The 19,899-nt window shown below is 56.7% G+C and overlaps 1 protein-coding gene across 5 annotated transcripts in view; it reads right to left on the bottom strand.

The window, feature by feature from the left end:
- Positions 1 to 19,899, bottom strand: part of COL27A1 (collagen type XXVII alpha 1 chain) — a 136,558-nt gene that overhangs the window by 13,864 nt on the left and 102,795 nt on the right. For all 5 annotated transcript variants that reach the window (XM_004747870.3, XM_045081776.1, XM_045081773.1 and 2 more), the window contains 14 exons: positions 19,001 to 19,054; positions 14,778 to 14,885; positions 10,637 to 10,690; positions 10,424 to 10,531; positions 9,314 to 9,367; positions 8,375 to 8,428; positions 4,991 to 5,047; positions 4,775 to 4,828; positions 4,157 to 4,210; positions 3,855 to 3,908; positions 2,994 to 3,047; positions 2,785 to 2,892; positions 2,205 to 2,312; positions 1,227 to 1,334 (listed from right to left, as the gene is read on the bottom strand). In XM_004747870.3, the coding sequence (XP_004747927.1) occupies positions 1,227 to 1,334; positions 2,205 to 2,312; positions 2,785 to 2,892; positions 2,994 to 3,047; positions 3,855 to 3,908; positions 4,157 to 4,210; positions 4,775 to 4,828; positions 4,991 to 5,047; positions 8,375 to 8,428; positions 9,314 to 9,367; positions 10,424 to 10,531; positions 10,637 to 10,690; positions 14,778 to 14,885; positions 19,001 to 19,054 (1,029 nt within the window). The remainder of the gene's footprint in view (positions 1 to 1,226; positions 1,335 to 2,204; positions 2,313 to 2,784; positions 2,893 to 2,993; positions 3,048 to 3,854; positions 3,909 to 4,156; positions 4,211 to 4,774; positions 4,829 to 4,990; positions 5,048 to 8,374; positions 8,429 to 9,313; positions 9,368 to 10,423; positions 10,532 to 10,636; positions 10,691 to 14,777; positions 14,886 to 19,000; positions 19,055 to 19,899) is intronic.

The following is a 19,899-nucleotide window of genomic DNA, read 5'->3' as shown; positions in this document are numbered from 1 at the left end:
GAGTCACTTGTTCTCATAGCTTGACTGTGGATTCCATTGGATTTTCTCTCTAGACAATAATTTCATCAACAAATGGAAATATGCACTTCTTCTTATCTGATGTGAGTGCCTTTTCTTTATTTTTCATTCCTGATGGCATCGGCGGGACGTGCGAGCACAACATTGAACAGAAGCGAGAACAAGTATCTTCGGCTCGTTTCTTCTTTGACTGATTCAGCCATTCACTATTAAGTATGATACTGGCCACCTGTTTTTCACAAATGCCCTCTTCGCAGTTGAGGAAGTTCCTTTTTCCTTACCAAGGGTACGGAGCACTTTTATCAGAAATGGAGTTGCATTTCGCCAAGTGATTTTCTTGCATCCACTGTAGGATCAAATGGGTTTGTTTTCTTTCTCAGTTTGTTAATATGGTGCATTACACTGACTTATCTTCAAACGTTATATCATCCTTGCATTCCTGGGATAAACATCATTTAGTCTTGATGTACCTTTTTTTTTTAAGGTTTTATTTATTTATTTGACAGAGATCACAAGTAGGCAGAGAGGCAGGCAGAGAGAGAGGGGGAAGCAGGCTCCCCGATGAGCAGGGAGCCAGATACGGGGCTCGATCCCAGGACCCTGAGACCATGACCTGAGCCAAAGGCAGAGGCTTTAACCCACTAAGCCACCCCGGCGCCCCTAGATGTACTATCTTTTGAATACATTCTTAGATTGGTTTTTCTAAAATCGTGTTGAGAATTTCTGTATCTATGTTTCTGAGGTATATTTGTCTGGAGATTTCTTGCCATGTCCAGCCTAGGTTCATAGAATATGCTAACAAGTATTACCTCCTCTTCAACTTTCTGGAAGAGTTTATGCAGAATCGGTATTACCTCTTCCCTTAACTTTGACAAGAATTCTCCAGTGAAGTCATCTGAGGCCAGAGTGTTCCTTGCGAGATGTTTGTTAAACCACAGATTGAATTTCTTTATTGGATGTGAGGCTATTTCGGGTTCAGGTCGTGATGCACCTCCCTCATTCTGAAGGGACCATTCAGATCCCATGTCTCAGCCTCCCCCCCCACCCCCCACTCAGGGGAGGCAGAGGAGTATCTGGGGCTCAGAGAGAGTGTCACTCTGCCCTTGTCACAGAGCAGGCGGGAGGCTTCCGGGCCTGTGTGTGCATGTGTGAACATGCGTGTGTACACGTGAGGGTGAGAACATCCGTATTCCCTGGGGCTTACTCACCGGCTGGCCTTTGGATCCAGGCTCCCCCTGGCTCCCAGGAAGCCCGGTTCCACCCGCTGTCCCTCGTTTGCCGGGAGGACCTGGCTGTCCCGGTAACCCACTTTCACCCTTAAAAAAAACAAACAAACACCAAAATGACCAAAAGGGAAAATGGTACTAAGGGAGGGGTAGGGGGGCCGAGGAGAGACAGAACAGTGATGCCACAGGGTCGGCTGACCTCTCAGGATGCTGGGGCTCAGAACTTCAGCCTCCTTAAGAGGAAAGCCTCTCTCTTGACTCTCGAATTCAAGCTCCAACATGCCCTCCACGGTCCCACCCCGCCTCTCCTCTTCGCTGTTTCCTCCCAGCAGACCCTGAAGTTAGCCAATACCGCCCCCCCCACCTCGCCCACACCTCTGCTCCAGCCCTTCCTCCTGCCTGGGATGCCACCTCCCCTTCCCTCCGCGTTTCAATCCTCCCTGGGCCAAGTCCACTTCTCCCCCTGCCTGCTGTTCCCACGGAGGGTTCCAGTCTTTCCCCAGCTAAACCTGGCGCTTGCGGAAGACCAGAGGAGCCATGCCTGATTCATCCATCTTAATCTTCCCTTCTGCGTGTAGGCCTGGGTTCAGATGGACTCCTGCCCCACCCCCTCCCCGCTGGCAACACTTACTACAAAGATGCCCTTTGGAAGAGGGTCCTGGCTACAAGCAACAGCAATGTTTCACAAAGGCCCACTAGAGGGCGCCCAAGGACAGCTCAATGACAGGTTGCCGGTTTCTACAGGCCTAAGATTTCCCCCTACCTGGATAAACCTGACTTCCCTCAAGTCAGGTTCAAGCTTGGGGCAGGGACCCCAGAGAAACATCAGAGCCAGGGACTCCATCTTCACACAGGCCCTGGGACACAGGTGCCCAGGTGAGCATTATAATCAGTGTCACTATAGTTAGTACCAAGGTTGAAAGACGGGAAGGCAGCTACGTGGCTTAACAGGTGTCTGACCTTGAATCCTGGGGGCCCCTGTGCTCCAGGCAAGCCGGCCACACCTGGATTTCCTCTCTTCCCAGCAGGGCCCATGGGGCCAGGGTCCCCATCGTCTCCCTGCTCCCCCTGTAAAGAAAGAGGGCAAAGGAAGACCTCTCATGTTTCAGGAAACAAAGGCAGCCAAGGGGGCAGGATGTGTCATAGTCCGGGTGAACTCTGGGTGGCCCTGGGGGAGTGGAGGTCAGACCCCAGGAGGGAGGTCATCCGAGCTCTGCGTGAGGAGAGCAGGACCAGTGAAAGGAGAGATGCGGGGGTTGTAAATGGGGAGGAGGGAACTTTCAACCACAAGCTCATCCCCTGGGTGCGGGTGTGGGGGGTCCTTCTGGGTACAGGCATGGGTAGTCAGAAAGGCCACATTCCCAGGTCCCATGCAGGAAACTTCTGGATATGTTGGTTCTGCCCCATCCAAGGTTCCACACCTGTTCCTCCTGGCCCATGGCCTCTGGCAGAACCCCACCCCATCCCCAACCCCCCCCCCCCCAACAACACATCTTGTCCCCAAGGGAGACACCAAGGGTTAACCCAAAGTCCCGCTCACCTGCTGTCCTGCTTGACCATCCCTGCCAGGAAACCCATCTGGGCCCGGGACACCCTCGGAGCCCTGTCTCCCCACCACGCCCCGAGGCCCTGGCAGCCCTTGTAGGCCCTGGGGACATAAAAGAAGTTGATGAGGGCCTCTGGGAGGGGGGTTATGCGGACAGGGAGGGAGGCAGGCAGAGAGGAGGGGACAAGCTGCTGGTCACTCACCTGAATCCCCCTTCGTCCTGGTGCCCCAGCCTTGCCTTGCTTTCCCTTTGGACCCTGAAAAATCAAGGGGCACATGGCAGGGGCCGCCTGGAAGTGGGGCAGAGCCCTAGGAGTTCTGGAAGGGACTGAAAGGAGCATGGGCGCTCCTGTGTGGCCCAGCCCTGCCCCTCCGCCTCTTGGGCCTCAGCATCTGAATCTGCCAATGGTCCTATCACCCTGGCCTAGAAGCCAGGAACCTAACAGTGTTGTCCTCACCCCTGCTCTGGGCCCTGAGCCCCTACGGGCTCGCCTTACTGCAGAGGCTCTCGGCCCTCCCAGTTTCCTAGAGGGAGCCTGGGGCCAGGGCTGGCTGGGCTTCAAGATCCTTCGATCCTCAAGAGTGTGGCTGTATTCCTGAGCAGGGCGGGGGCGGGGAGATGGTGTGTGGGTGAAGGAGACCCCTGGAGGGAGGTTGTGGGCAAGGAAGACAGCTCTGGCCTGACCTCAGTGGAGGAAGACACAGGGGCTCTGGGTGCAAGATGGGAAAGTCCTCGACCACCCCTCAGTTCCCACCATCCGCATCTGTCCAACCCCTCCTTCCTCCGGACCCCTGCTTCTCCAGATTTTCTTCAGTGTGGTATGGCTGGCTCTGGCGTGACTGCCCTGGGTTCGAATCCCACTGCTGGCCCCACAGATGGTCCCCCTCCCGGAGGCCCTGACAGTGGGGCAGGTGATCCCCGCTCCATCAGGCCCTTTGAAACGAAGAGATCTTGGCCAGGAAGCTCCCTGTAGGGCACCCACCAGCCCAGCCTCCTACTTGCCTGGCGCTTGGGTGGGGGTCTGCTCTTCCCAGGGTCCCCTGTGGACCTCAGTTCCTCTTACCTCTTCCCCTTTTGATCCTTTGGGTCCTGGCCGTCCCCGGGGTCCCGGATGCCCCTGCAAACCAAGGTGAGAGGATGCATAGCCGCCCCAGGATTCTCTCCCGGGGAGGGTGGCCAGTGTCCGCCTAGAAGGGGAGGGGTGGGAGGGGGTTGGGGGTGCAGGCTCTAGGGGTGCCCCCAGCATCAGGGCAAGAGAAACCAGAGTGCACTGCCCCAGGCCCTGTGCAGGGAGGGTCCCTTCCTCCCCCACTGTTGACCACCCACATGGAGCTGGAGGGGGATAGGTCAGGGAGCGGCACTCACGGGTAGGCCCTGCTGGCCTGGATCTCCACGGAGGCCTGGCACGCCCTCCTGTCCCTGGAAGCCAAGGAGAGACGGGTGAGGGGGCCCACCCTGGAGGGGCGGGGGGGGGGGGGGGGGGGTGGGGGCCTGGGGCAACTTCCCATCCGGAGGAGTCCCAGGAGTCCCAGAAGCCCTTGTTCTTCCCCGCTCTGTGTCATTGTCCCTGTCTCAGCTTGCTCATTTGCAAAGCTGCCAAATGACCCTGCCGGGGAGGCTGGAGCAGGGGAGGGGAGGAGAGGGGGAGAAGCCTGGTGGGGGCCCGGGGCTCACTCAGCGGTCGGTCTCTTGCTTCTGTCGGGAGAGCTGTTCCCGGCCGCAGAGGACGGGGAGACTGAGGCCCTGTGAGGAAGGGGCCTCTCTCCCCAACCTCATCCTCCCTCTCCAGCCCACCCCCTGCCAGCCTGGATTCTGGCCGGAGCCCTCTCTCTGGGGGTCTCCGTTTCAGGCGGGCACTAACGGTGGGAGGGAGGGCTTGTCTCCTGGCCAAGGCTGTTTTCCTGCCTGGGGCCGGTAAGGTCGGAGGACAGCCCGGGCATGCCGTGCCGGACGCTGCTACTGGGTAGGAGCTCTGATACTTACGGGGTATCCAGGGTCCCCTGGCTCCCCGCGGTCCCCTCGATCGCCTACGGGGCCCTGAATGACAAGGATGGCAATGACATATGGGCCATCAGGTCTCCTCTTAGATGTTTGTGGCAGCCTCACCCCTGCTCAGCCTCCCCCTCCCCACCCCCTGCCACAGCAGGAAGCTAGGGTTCCACTTTGGTGGCTGTCCAGGGGACAGAAAAGGGGGCTTACCCGATCTCCAGGTGGCCCAGGGGGCCCCTCAGCCTTGCCGTCCTCGCCCTGCTCCCCCTGTGGACACAACCAGGACTTATTTCTGGCTCCTGGTGAACCTGAGGAATTCCAGACACTCCACACAGCGTGGAAAGGGCCTTCATCGGTGATGAAGACCGGCTTACTTAGGGCTTGAGACAAGAGACCAGAGAGGGAAGGGGCGGACCAGGGCGGCGGAACCCAGAGAGTGCCCTTTACTGCCCCCTGCTGGGCATCCCCCGCCCCAGCAGGCAGGAGCCCTCGGGCTACCAGACCCCGACAGAGCGGAGACCTTGGTCACACCCAGCTTGCACAGGACCAGCTGCTCAGACCCCCATCCGGTCCCTTCCTGTCTTGGAGCTCTTTTTCTCAGCTGGGGAGCAGGGAAGAGGTGGGGTAAAGGGACAATGGCAGTACCCAGGAGGCAGGGGTGAGGGGAGTCTGGGAAATGATGCAAACACTCCCTGCGTGGTGCTTAGCACAGAGTGACAATAATTCCAACCGCACAGGCACTCACTGAATGTTTCCAACAACCCTATGAAGCAGGTGACGGTATCTCCCCATTTTACAGATGAGGACACTGAGGCACAGAGAGACCGTGTGGGCTGCTGCCTTGGTCGGACCCGAAAAAGAGTCCCTTTCTCCCATCTTTGCTGGAATAAAGTGGGCAGAGAGCCAGGTTTAACAGGAACCTTCTACGCTGGTTGGGAGCCCCGGGAGCAGGTCCCAGGTTGCACTCAGCGGTGGGCCTCTTAGGGATCCTTGTCCACGAGACAGGTTCCTATCTGTGAAACAGGAGTGCGATACCTGGCAGCACTGTTCCGAGGACCCAGGGAGGAGAGCTCGCTACTGCCCATGGGGTAGGGGGCCATGCATTTGGCTGTTTGTTGACGATGGCAGCAGGGACAATGTGTGGTGTGGAGGCTGTCGGAGGGATTGCAGGAGGCATAGGGTTTAGGGTGGAGGTCCTTGAGCCCTGGCAGGCCACCCTGGGCGCTGGGCCACCAAGCAAGACAGGAGGCAGAGGCCGTGTGCCAGCTACGGGGAAGGTGTGATCAGAGCAGCAAGAGGCCAAAACCCAGGACTCGGAATGTTCCAGCCCCAGACAATGGGTGTCGCCTCCCACGGGGGTGCATTCTGGTCAGGAGGGTCAAGCTAGGGCAGCCCGGGGCCCCCTGGCTGTTGGCAAGGGTGGAAGGGGAAGCCTGAGAGGCAGGAGAGGGAGCCATCCCTGGGGCTGGAGCCAGTCCCAGGCCCAAATCAGTCCTGAGGGCTGGCAGCCGGAGCACCTTGGCCCAGAGCCTCTGTGGCTCCTGCGGGCAGAGACTCAAAGCGGGAGGGGCTTGGCCCAAGGCTTCGGACCAGTTGTACCCAAGGGGTGGCCCAGGGAGAGGGGATTCCCTCTCCTCCCTGATCTCTGTCTATGGCTCATTGTCCCAAATCTTGGTCCCACCGTGGAGGGAGGCAGCCGGACGGAGGCACGTTGGAGAAGAGGGCCGTGTTTACCAAAAACATTCCGTATGGCAGACCCTTTGGGAGGTGTTCCATAGAATCCATACAGCACTCCGATGCGGCTATGACTACCGGCCCATTTTACAGATGAGGAAACGGAGGCCCAGGGAAAGAAGGGTCTTAGCCAAGGCCACACAGGAAGCAAGGGGTGGTCTGAGCCAAAAGCCAGCTACACAAATCTCCCCCACTCTCCCCACATTGTGGCTGGAGTTTGGGGATGCAGGTTTAGCAGCAGGAAGCCGGTGGAGCCCTGGGCCTCTCCTCGTTCCCAGAGTCTCATCGCCAGTCCCTCCAGATACCCCCTCTGTAGACATGTGCCCCAAGGGGAATTCACCAGGGTGAGCAGCACATTAGCTCATCTAAGGGCCTATTTCTGGCTCAGGAGACAGCCTGACATCAGAGCCTGCCTCCTGGTCCTGCCACCTTTCCACTGGTCCTGGCCGAGTCCTTAAGCAGCCTGGAGACTCAGTTTCCCCATGGGACACTGACAGCTCATGGTGAGGGCCATGGAGGAATCCCAGGGAAGAGCTCTGCACACTGCTGTGTGTTTTGGGGTCTCCCTTGGGACTCTGCTCCCCCTCCTTCCAGCACCCCTCAGCTTGTGCCTGGCGATTCGCTCTTGCATCCGGTTTACCCTTTTGGGGGCATCTCTGCAGCCCCCAGCTCAGAGCCGAGAAGATATTATATGATCACTAACCATGCATTCACCCTACCTGTCAGGTAGCTGAACGCATGCGTGAACTAATCGACTACCTTATCACGAGGAAAGTGCCTACGGCTGACATACGGGGGACGTCTGGCTCAGCCTCGCATTCCTGAAGCAGCCACCCACTTAACAGATAGGGCAGTCAAGGCTCAGGGGACCCTGGGATCCCACCCGAGGCTCCAGCAGAAGTAGGGCGGCTTTAAGTTTCAGATCCCATTCTCAGCAGCCACAGGAACCGGTCCTGGTGCTCCAGGTGGCTGTGGGGAGGGAGGCTCCCCCTGTTTCAGGGTCTCCTGTGCCAGCTGTGGCAGACTCAGGGCTGAGGGGGAGACTTGGGGTGCTGAGCGGTACTCCCTACAGCTTCCTGTGGGATGTCGAAGCCCACTGATTGCAGAGCTCTTCTTCTCCAAGCAGGGACCAGCTGGACAGTAAGCCAGGGGTATAGTGAGGGGGTTGCTGACTTAGCTCACAAAGGTGGAGCTGGGGGGCGGGGAATAGTAGGGGGGCACCTGCTAGGAGGCATTCTCTAGGCAGAGCCTTCGGGCGAGGGGGGAGGCAAGAACAGGGATTCTTGAGCTGCTAAGGTAGGACTCAAAGGCCAGTTTGGTGCTGCCTCAGAAGGTGACCCGGAGCCACTGCCTCGGCCCCCCAAGACCCCACTTGCATCGTGTGGCAGGGCACAACCATCAGCAAGCTTTCTTCTAGCAGTTTCTCTCCTCTACCAAAGCTGGAGCCAAGCAGTGGGGTATGGATGTTTCTTCCCTCTGCCTCAGTGGCCCCTTCCTGGCTGGAAAGGCTGGCCTTGCTCTTTGTCCTAAGCCCTGCGCCAGCTCTCACTGGGGGTTCTCGTTCCCAGCAAGGCTTCAATGCCCACATTCACACAGATGATGGAATTGTGGTTATAGTCTGTACGTGATGCGTCCCTCCCTCCTGCGGGACTGGTAGCCCTGGCGGGGCAGGACCTGTGGTTTTGTTCTGGTGCTGGGCACACACCTGACACGCAGGCCATCTGTGTTGAATGTGGGTCTAACGGCTCCTGGCCAGCCGCTGTGTGAGCAGGGGTGAGCCGACCATGAACTTCCGCACTACCCCAGCCACAGTGCCCCAGGCGCTGGCTCCTGCTGGCCCAGACGGGAGGGAGCACCCACCTTTTCACCCTTTGGTCCAGGAGGTCCGAGGGGGCCCATGATGCCTTTGTGTCCCTGCCGGAAACAGGATGGTAAGAGGTAAAAGCATAGGGGAATGAGGGCTTGAGACGCACAGTGACGAAGGCCAGAAATTCCAAGGTGGAGACCTTGGGCTATGAGTTTGGGGCCCTGGCTCTGCCCCAGCTCACTGTGTGACTCTGAGCCGGCCCTGGGCCTCCCAGACATGCCGGGCCAGTCCCTGACGGACCTCTCATGGGTGGAGGCGCTTGGATGGTCAGGGGGCACAGCTCACGCCAGCCTGGAGCAGACCTGGGGCCAGATCTTGGAGAGCCAGGTGTGTCCCCTGGGGCAGGAGCAAAATGCTGACCCCAGCCGACTTCCCTAGGCCATGGTGGGAAGCATACACACACGTTCCTCCCTTGGACTTCCAGTTCCCCCTCTCTGGTTCCCATGTCCTCTGCCCTGACCATCTGTCTTCCTCTCTCCCCCTCATCTCCCTGCTGTGTCTCCTTCAGACACTGGATCCCACCTTCAAACTTAACAAACCATCATTCGCCTCCCCAAGCCTCAGTTTCCCTTTCTGAGTGGGCCCGGAGCCTCTCTGAGGACTAGTCCTCCAACTGTATCACATGGGTTTGGCTCAGCCTCCTCTAAGAGGGGTGCCAGCTTGGATGCAAAAGCGGGGTGAGGCTTCTCCCTTCCGCATTCAGCCAGCGTGACGCCTAGACAGGACAGGACACACGTGTGGCCCCCACCACGGGCAGGAAGAACTCGGCGAGGGCATGCAGAGGGGGAGGGTGTTTCTGTCTGCCCACCCCTGCTCTGGGGGCCCAACAGGGATCTTCCGTGGCCCAAGGGCAGGCCTCAGCAGGGAGGTGGTGGGCCTGGGTCCCTGCCTGCAGGAAAGAATTCCGAGAGGGGGGAGGTGAGATTTCTTACACTGTAACCAGCCAGTCCCGGCTCTCCTTGGGCCCCCATCCGTCCTGGAGCACCCTAGGACAGGAGCAGATGCATGTCGGTACAGGTGTGTGGTTCTCACCGCAGCGACCCGGGCCCGGGCAGCAGTCCAGTTCAGCCCCACCAACCTGCAGGTCCGTGGCCCAGAACCCAGGCTGCGGAGCTCCTCCCTGAGCAACCCCTCCCTCCGGCCCTCCCTACTCCCAGCTCTGGGGGTTCACAAGACGGAGTGGCTAAACCATCCTCACTTTTGTGAGCCAATTTTAAACAGAAGCAGCTATAGAAAGTTAAATTATAGGAACGTACAGTTGAATCAATTAAAAGTGAAGATGACATCTTCAAAACTCCTCCCTTTCTAATAATTTTGCTCCATTTTACCACTACCCAGGCTCTGGCTTATTTCCGTCTACTGAGTGTGTGTGGTAGAACCAGCCAGTGACGGACACTGCCGTGCATCTCCTCCCAAGGGCGTGTTCGAGGACACCCTGTGGGGGGCACAGGATCAGCCGTGGTGGGAGTGTTCACACCTTGCTGGGAGCACTCACACTGCGGGCGCCCGTCAGTGCTGCACACCGGCAGCTCAGAGATGCCTCACCTGCCCGCCTCCCCCCGCCTCCTCCCCCTGCAGCCGGCAGAGCCCTGGGACTGTCCTTCACGGCGGGCCAGCAAGAGGTGGGGACGGCCTCAGCGGTCACCCAGTGATCGGCAGCCCTATCTCATGAGCCTATTTCCAGTGGGAAAACTCCTTGTTCTGTAAAACCCTCCTGAGGGGCAGGTCCCCTCTCCGCCACCGCCCCGGAATGGGTCCTTATCCATCTGAGTCTGTAAATGGCTTCAGAAGACCCACAGCCCCCTTCAAAGGGAAAGAAATACTTGGCTTTGGGGGTGCTTTCTCAGGGAGAGAGATGGCAGCTTCTATAGGGTCCCCAAGGGACCCATGATGCAAAAGAAGCATCTAGGACAGGGGACAGCCAAGGGTTTGGCTGAGCAGTGGAGCAGGAGGTACCTCTCTTTCTTCCCTTGCCCTCCCAACCCCTGCCCCTCTGCTCTGTGCCTGCCCACCCCAAACCACCCCACCCCGAGAGTTCTCACCGTTGGTCCCAGGCTGCCCCGGGACCCTTTAGGGCCTGGGGTGCCAGGGGGTCCGGGGTCTCCAGGGACGCCCATCTCACCCAGCTGTCCTTGGTAGCCCTTGGCACCCTGCAGTGGGAGGAGATACAGACGGTCATGGAGCCCCAGCAGGGGGTGAGGGGAGAAGTGGGGGAGGGGGAGAGGAGATCATGGTCACAGGGGTTGGGCACCCGCCTTGGCTCCGGTCCGGCCCTTCTCGCCTTGTTTCCCTGGTTTTCCTTCAGGACCCTGGGAGGAGAAGGAGGGAAGGAGGAGGGTGAGAAATGAGAGCAACCTGAGGTGGAGCCACGGAGCCTAAGGGGCATCGGCACAGGAGCTCTGAGGGCAGACTGCCTGGGTTCGGAACTCACCCTGTGCTCCGTACCCCGGGGACCCTGTGATGTGGGAACCTGGCCTGCGAAGTGGGGACAGGGGTCCTGTTTGCCACACGGGGCTGAGAAGCTAACCCGGGGATGGCCCCTTGTGCTCACTGGGTGCCTGGCCCATAGTCAGTGCGGGACACATCCCTGTTTTGGGGTGACTGCGAGGCGCCCACGCTGTCCCAGAGGGAGCACCTGCACCTGCACCCTCTGCACCTGCCACGAGCCCCTCACTGTTCCAGCCCCCGGGGAACCCTGAGCCGGAGGCCCGATCGAGGTCTGCTCCCACAGATGGTGACCTCTGGGCTGCCCAAAGGTGAAACGACATGGCCCAGCACACTGAGTCAACTGCGGCTCTGTCTGAGTCCATGCCCGGGGCTCCTGGGGACTCTGATGACATGCGGCGGGCGGGGAGCTCTTCTTACATCTGAGATGCCATGGGGCACTTCTGACCAGCCCGAGGCTGTGTCCTATGGACAGGGGCGCCCTCTTTTGGGGATAGGGGTGGGAAGGGATTCTCCCAATGGGGCATTGTGCCTGGAAGGTCAGTGGTCCTCCCCTACTATCCCACTGGGGTTCCCAGGCCACTCCCTCCCATAGGCTGCTCCGCCCCCTCCCTCGCAGGGCTCCCTTTGCTCTCCTTTGCCCTGTGCTTGTCAGGGCCACTCACAGGGTAAGTGAATGCATGTAAGTGTGCACGTGTGAGCATAAGACAGATAAGAGAGGAAAAGAAAGGGAGAGAAGAGAATCCCAACTCTGAGCCCACCAGGTTGGGATGTCGAGCATAAGATAGACAGTGTTTCTGATCTCAAAGGACATCCTGATGGTCCCCGGAGGATAGTCCCTTCAAGACCCAAACCTCAAAGGACATCTACGTTCTTGGTAAGCCGTTTGGCTGCATTAACAGAGGTATATGCTGTAGGATGAGGGAGGTGATGGCCCCACCTTGGAATAGGAGGGGGCAATGAGTAACTGTGATGGAGGAAAGGTAGGAAGATGGGATTTTAGAGGAGCAGGAGAGGCACTTGACACCCATCTGCAGAACACAGGGGCATCTGTGTTCTTTGGGGTGATCAGTGGATGGAAATTACAGGGAGGCCACCTTTATTCTGCATAAGGACAAAACACGGCAAAAGTGGATTGGAGAAGACAAATTACTGTCCCCAAGGGCAGTGCTAGTGAGACTGCCCTAGGGACCTCAGGAAGGAAGAAATGGTAGTCTTGGAAGGACCGAGCACAGACTGCCTTGCATTCTGGTACTTAAGTCCTTATGTGACCCTGGACAAGCCCCTTCCCTTCTGTGTGCCTCAGCTGCCCTGCCTCTCATAGGTAAGGCTTGAACTAGCTTTGTCTATCTGTGACCCCTTGCCACATAACGCTCCTGAGCACTTGAAAAGGTGGTGACTGGATGAAGAAACCAAATTCTTAATTCAATCTAATTTTAATTAACTTAAAATTAATTTAAATACAGATAATTCAGTTACCACAAAACTTTTACATATGTTTGGAACAACTTGGGGATATAAACCTACATTTTCAGCTGTGTATTTTACAAAATCTAAACACAGAACAAGTATTTCCAATGAAAATTTAGCATCCGAATTGAGATGTGCCATATGAGTAAATTACACATCAAGTTTCATAGATTTAGTAAAAAAAAAAAAAAAGGAAGAAGAAGAAGGTAAAATACCTGATTAATGATTTTTATGTTGACTACATGTTGGAAATGTTCGTATCTAGGCTATATTGAGCTAAATAAAATATATTATTAAAATTTATTTCATCCACCTCTTTTGAAATGTAAGTATTAAAAAATTTTAAATTATACAGGTAACTCATCTCCTGTCTCTACCCACAGCATTGAAGTAGACCACGTCCAAGTCTTTGGCTCCTCCAGGAATAAAATAGTCACAACCAATATGACCATGGGCCAGGCAAGGACCAGGCACCGTGTCTGTGTTCTATGTCATGCCTCCCCCAATTCTGGCCATGGGCTGGGAGGAAGGGGTTATTTATCCCATTTGAGAGCCAAAGACACAGGCTCAGTGAGATGAAGACAAGACCCGCAGGTCACCTCGCTAGGTTCAGATGAGATGCAGGTCCTCAGGGTCTGGGACACCCCCTTGTCCCAGGCTGGTCATATCTGGGCAGTTGTCTAATCATGATACAGCGGCTGGTGGAAGGGGTCAGTGGGCTGAGGTGACTGCTATGGCTGATCCCTTGTCAGGAGGAGAAGTGAATCAGCATGGAAGAATTCAGCACAGAGCCAGGACACTGAGAGTCTCCCCCAGGACAGAGCAGCCGGCCACTTGTTCTGACAAGCCCTCTCCAGCTGGGAGCAGCCCTCATGGTGTGGGAAATCCTGAGTAAGGGCTGGAGCATCCAGTGGGGTAAGTCCATGGAGCCAGAATGAAGACTTTTACTGGGCCCCCATCCATGAAGATATATTTCTGGAAAGGCTGTGAAGGCTCATAAAATTCTATTTTTAAATACTCCACTGTTTCCTGGCCAGAGTGGGAGATACTTGTCCTGCAGCCCTGATGCCAAAGAGACTCAAATACAAGCCTCTCCCCACCTCTGTCACCAACACACACTCAGTCTGGCTGCAGTGAATCTCTTTCCCATTCCAGTAGATGAAATTGGTGGAGATGGCAAAATACAGACATTAACCCTGTTGGCACCACCACCACCAACATGGCCCCCATCAGCATGGGCACTGTCACCACCACTGCCACTGTCATCACCATCACCATCATTGTCAGCACCCTCACCATCTCTACCATTATCACTATCATCACACCGTCTCTACCATCATCACCACCATCTCCACCATCACTAATACCATCACCTCCACTATCACCATCATCACCACCATCGCTACCACCATCACCTCCACTATCACCATCATCACCACCATTGCTACCACCATCACCATCTACACCTTCACCACCATTACTAATATTATCACCTCCACCATCACCATCATCACCACCACACCATCACCACCATTATCACCATCACCACCATCTCTACCACCATCACCACTATCACCGTCACCACCTTAATACCATCACCTCCATCATCACCATCATCACTATCACATTAATCATCACCATCATCATCTCCACCATTATCACCACAACCATCATCACCATCATCACCATCTCCACCATCATCACCATCACCACCATCATCTATATCAGCAGCATCTCCACCTCCACCCAACCATCAACATTACCACTACAACCATCACCACTACCACCAGCTTCCATTTCTTCCTCCAGCTTCATAAAGACAATATTTATTTTCTGGCACATTGTAGAAAGCACTTTCCTTTCCAAAGTTTCATTGACTCTTTAAAGATCAGAAAACCAAGTCTCACAGAGAGGCAGCATGATCTGCCTAAGGTCACACAGACTGTGGGTTCTTGAGCCAGAACTCACCCTCTGGCCTCTGGGCCCAGGGCTATTTCTGCTGTACGTTCCCGCCCATTCGTCAGCCATGAAACTCAAGCGTTTACTAAGAAATAGCCCCTGGAATGTTGGAGTGTGTTCCTTCCAAATCCTTCATTGTACCAAAAGCGTGACCCAGAGAGGGCAGCCGTGAGTTCCTACTGGGGGATGGTGGCCAGTGCCTCTCTGGCTAAGTACCCCCAACCCCCTGGTAAATTCAGTGTGGCTGAATGTGGGACAAGGTCAGCAAGGCCAGGCTCACAGAGGCTGTGGCAGCCAGACTGAGGAGGGTGATCCTGGTCTGAGGGCACTTGGGAGCCATGGGAGGCTTGGGGCAGGGGAGGGATGTGGGTAGATTGTTCTCTGGGAAACCCCTAGGTGGAGGAAGCAGAAGGCCTTTAGGCAGCTGCCATCAAAAGACCTCCTGTCCAACTGCTTGAACAGACATGGGTAGTACATGTGCCCAGACACCCCCGGTGCTGGCACGAAGCCATGCACACTCACCCGGACGCCAGTGATGCCAGGGGGGCCAGGGGGCCCGTCCTCGCCCATCAGTCCCTCTTGGCCTTTGTTGCCACGTTCACCATCAGGCCCAGGGTCACCCCTGTCCCCCTAGGTTGGAAGAGCATGAGGAGGAGAGAGAGAAAAAATCAGTCCCTCAGCCAATCAGAGGCACTAAACCTCAAGGCTCCATTTGGATGTCCACAGCCAAGCAGCCCCTGGATTTCCCGTGATGGATCCCTGAGCCACCAAAAGGGTCAGGGTGGCATGTCCTGGCAGGTGCAGGAAATACCCCAGACACGGTACTCGGGCCAGGGAGAAAGTCACTTAGAGGGAACACAGGACCTTGACCACTCCTGCCCCCCAAGTTCACAAGGAGGGGACAGCTTTGGGACATTCAGGCTCTTTCTCCCCAACACTGACACAGGGGGAGGACAAGAGTCTTAAGACCCCGAAGGGAATTTTAGAAAAGGAAAACAATTCACCCAATCCTGCCTCTCAGAACCAACTCCATTTTTCTGAGTTGCCTTTTCAACCCTTGTTTACATGCAAATGATTTATAATACTAATAAAGCAAAGGTCATAGTTTCCATTGCTGTGTACCAGGCGCCAAGCAGTGGGACAGCCGACTGAAAGCAAGGAAGCTAGTTAGCAGTACGTGAAGCTTTAAAGACACAATCCAAGTGCAGCTTGGTCCATGTTGTTTTGTTTTTTGCTGTCTGACTCTATTGCGAACAGCATCTCCCATTGCTGTCTGCTCTGCCGGCGGCAGAGAACTTCCTCGTCCAGAGGATGGCAGTTCACAAAGGACACAGCACCTGCCACATCCGGGCCACATCGTCCTCACAGGCGGGGCTGAGGCAGGCTCGGGGCAGAGCAGGGATGAGGGGCGCCGCATAGGCAGCAGCCCCAGAGGAACAGGGTGGTGTGCCTGTCTGCAGGTCGCCTCCATCGGGGCTGGCGGGCCGGGCAGGGCGTGTGGCCAGTCTGCAAGTGGCTGAGCTGGGACTGGTTGGAGACCCGTGGGAAAGGGGATGAAGTCATGGCCAGGAGGAAGGGGTGGGCGGGGGAGCAGGCTGGGAGAAGGGGAGAGTGTCTCTGCCAATTCTGTTTCCCGGCGCCACACTTTACAAGGAGCGCTGATAACCTGGTGTGGGCCCTGGAGAAAGATGAGGGTGCGGAGGGCATGAAGCTGGATCCTGGGTTCTAGGCACAGGAGGCTGGCGCAGGGGTCTTTTGGGGCGGTTTCTAGCTCAGCTATAGGGGATGGGGGGAGACTCCCTACTGAAGAGGGGTCAAGAGATAGCATGAATAAGGGGGAGAGGCCACTCCAAGCGGAGGCGTGGGCCAGCGCACAGCAGATCTGGGCACCCGGAGAGGGTCGGACAAGTTGGTGTGTGAGATCCGTCCCCACTGAGATTGCGGCAGAGAGACAGGGTGCTGTCCTGATGGCTTTTCTGCGGACCCCAGCTCCCGGACCCCCCCTTCTGGCTTGTTATCCCTGGCCACCTGCTCTCCCAGCTCTCTGAGGCAGGCAGCCTGTCCCAGGGGGCTGGGCTGGTTTTCAGAGAGGGGCCCCAGCCTGGCACTGGAAGGTGCTCCAGCTCCAGGGGTTGCCCAGACACCCTGCCCTCTCCAGCCTGGCATAGCAAACTTGTAGCTCCCCTACAGAATAGGCTCTGGGTAGGGGGGTCCTGGAGAATCCTAGAGTCCCCCGGACATCCGCCCATGCTCAGAAGAGCCTTACAAATTGTCTAGCTCAAACTTCTCGATTTACAGATGGGGAAACTGAGGCCCAGGGAGGAGGAGCCTTCCCAACCACACATGGAAGTCAGCGGCCGAGCATGCGTGAGACCCTGGGGTTCGGATTCCGAGGTTCTCTGTGCAGGAGACAGTATCTCCCTCACTCCTGGGGTTATGTCGCTTAAATTTGAACCTTGCTGCCACCTCTCAATGGCTATGTGACCCTGGGCAAATTTCCTCATTTGTAAAGTAAGCAGCAAAGGGTTACTATGGGGATTGAAAGAGCTAATCCGTGTAAGTAGCTTAGCAGGGCGTCCGGCACGTGAGTTCCAGACGAAGGTTAGCCTTCCCAGGAGTCACCACCACTGTCCCTGCCACCATCTGCTGCGAGTCAGCAAACTCAACAGAGATCGGCAGCAGAAAAGCACGCTGCAGACTCTCACGAACTGTGTGTGTCCGGGAGGTGGTTTTCCCCATGAAGGCCATTCTTGGACAAACACCGTGAAGACAGCACGGTGTCTCCTGGGTTTCAGGAGGACCAGAGAAGATGCTGGATGTCTGCAGCAACTACTCTGACCCAAGGTCCGAGACAGAACTGCTTTGAAGGGAGTGGAGGAGGAGGAGGAAGACGTCAGTGCCAGGAGCCGTGCGGAGAGATCAGGAAGGACCAGGTGAGACACTCATGCCTTGAAGCCCCACCTCCCATCCCACCTCAGCACAACTCCAGGGAGAAGAAAGGTGGCTGGCCAGAAATGGAAGAGGTCCCTGTGCTGTGACTCAGTTTCCCCATCTGTCACGTGGGGATGGGAATGAATCCAACTCCCAGGGCAGCTGGGAGAAGGACACAGGTTCAGTCACATAGAGCTCTCAAGGCAGGTGATGCGAGCACACGGGGAGTATGCTGAGAATTTTAGCTAGAATGTTCTTCAGCGTCACTGCCATTCAAGCAGGCATTGGGCAAAGGGTGTGGCGGGGCTGTCCTGTCCTCCCCTGCAGGGGCCTGGTTGTACCCTAGGATGCAGCCGAGCTGGAGAGGAGAGGAGGCAGACGGATGGCAGACAGGGGGCGCTCTTGGCCTTGCAAGAAAAACCCGGGGCCGCTGGGGAGCCAGCCAGGGGCCTGTCCCAGAGCCACCCTAGTAGACAGGGAAGCCAGGGACCCAGGGCAGCTATGGGCATGGGGCAGTGGGCATAGGGGTCTGGGGATGGGGTAACTGAGGGCCACTTATCTGAGATCACATGGAGAGTAAACGGGTGACAGAGGGAATCCTGGGATGTGGCCCTTGGGCCCTTGCGTGAGGAGCTGACTCAGTATGACAGGCCACCCTGGGGAGAGCCCATTTAGTACTGGGCCAGGGTTAGGGCTGGGCTAGGGCTGGCAGCCAGGGACAGGCTTGTGCTAGATGTGGAGCTGGTACGTCGGAGAGGGACCCCCGCCGGCCTCATAGTGCAGGGGAGCCCTGAAGCTTCCTGAAGGTGCCCGCACCTTCAGAGGCATCTACGGGACGTGGCCGGGCTGAGTCAGGCAACAGTGAGCCCTGGGTTTGAATTGTGGATTCTCCACTCACAGCCACAGACTCTGGATGAGTGCACCTCTGTGTCTTTCGGAGCCTCAGCCTCCACACCTTTAGAACGGGTGCATGGTGCAGAGAGGGAGCTTCAGTCTTATCTGTGCCAATTACTGGCTGTGTGTCTTTGGGCAAGTTGCTTAACCTCTCTGTGTTTCAGTTCTCTTATTTAAAGACAGAATGTGGGGCGCCTGGGTGGCTCAGTGGATTAAATCCTCTGCCTTCGGCTCAGGCCATGATCTCAGGGTCCTGGGATTGAGCCCCACATTGGACTCTCTGCTCAGCGGGGAGCCTGCTTCCCTTCCTCTCTTTCTGCCTGCCTCTCTGCCTGTTTGTGATCTCTCTCTCTGTCAAATAAATAAATAAATAAGTCTTTAAAAAAAAAAAAAAAAGACAGAACTTACCCCACAGCATTAACTGAGGTGTTACATAAACAAAGGGCTCAGCACAGTACCTGATATACTGGTGACAAGCCCACCATGAAGAGTGGCTTACAGGTCATGGGCGGTGATGATGATGATTTTCCTGATCTTTTAGGATGTTTGCAAGATAACAGAGAGCTAAGCTGCTGGCTCTGGGTCTAGCCCAGAGCAGGCTGTCCAGACACTACCCTTAACCGAAAGACGCTGTATTTTTGAGAAGGGTAGCAGTGAGGAGTGGAAGGGGGGATGGCTCCTAGCCCCGTCTGAGCAGGGCAGGAGGCAGTGGCGGGCAGGGGAGTGTATGGGGGGTGGGTAGGTGTGTGCTTGCCATAGGGGCTGGAGCTCTGGTCTCAGAGCTGTATGAGAACATAATGCTTCCGGGGAAAGCTCAGGTCTTGGATGGGAGGGGAATGCAAGCAGAGGTAGAAGACGGTTCCAGAACACACCCCTGTCCCCCCACCCCCTGCCCCCCGATCCCACCGCAAGACACTCACCTTCAGTCCATCAGGCCCTGCGGGGCCACTGTCACCCTCGAGGCCTGGCTCTCCCTGGAAAGGGTAGTAGGGAAAGATGAGACATTCCCGTGGACGGGGCCCAATGTGCTTTTACTTCTTCCCCCTCCTTGGGGCGGGACCCCAACCCTGCTGTCTCCGGACAATATGGCCCCAGAATGCCCGGCACACAGAAGATGCCCAACAGTGGCTGAACCAGTGAGCGAGCCGGGGGCTGGGGGGTGGCTGGGGTGCCCACTGCCTGCTCTTCAGAAAGGAGGAGCAGACCCCGAAGCCCCAGCCTGTCTGCAGGGTGGGTCACCTGGGGGCTACCCCAGGTCACCAGTTACAAAGTGTCCTAGTTAGTTGGTTGGCTGGTAACTCGGCTGCTCAGTCGTTAAGGCTCTGATGTCATACAGACCTCAGTTCCCCCAGTGGGCTCCCCATTCGCTGACGGTGTGACCACAAGCGAAATGCCTAGCCCCCACGGGTGGCTGTTTTCTCATCGGAAGGTTGGGCTGGCACTACTTCCTGTGAGGGTGCCTGTGAGGCACAGTGTAGACAGCCCACGAATGGCAGCCATTTGACATATCGTTTCGGCAGCTGTAGGGAGCTCCCATGGAACTCCCCGTGGAATCCCATTTCTCAGATGTGGAAGGTGAGGCCGGCCTTAAGACTTTCCAGTCAGCAACTTCGAGAGCGATGCCAAGACCCTGAAATCCCCATCTGGCCCTCAGCTAGGTTCTCTGCCTGCAGCCCCCGCTCCAGAGATGCCCCTGGCCTTCTGAGACCTCGAACTGGCCGTCAGATTAGTTTGGGTCTCTCTCGGCTTTCAGAGTTCCTGGCTGTGCAGCACCTGAGCCTGAAGGGGCCTCAGAGGTCATCAGCGGCAGGGATGACAA

The sequence above is a fragment of the Mustela putorius genome, unplaced genomic scaffold, assembly GCF_011764305.1.
Source record: "Mustela putorius furo isolate JIRA1106 unplaced genomic scaffold, ASM1176430v1.1 tig00000580_pilon_pilon_pilon, whole genome shotgun sequence".
Classification (NCBI taxonomy): domain Eukaryota; kingdom Metazoa; phylum Chordata; class Mammalia; order Carnivora; family Mustelidae; genus Mustela; species Mustela putorius.
Note: the sequence above shows the minus strand (reverse complement) of the source record. Positions and strands in the feature narration are given on the sequence as shown.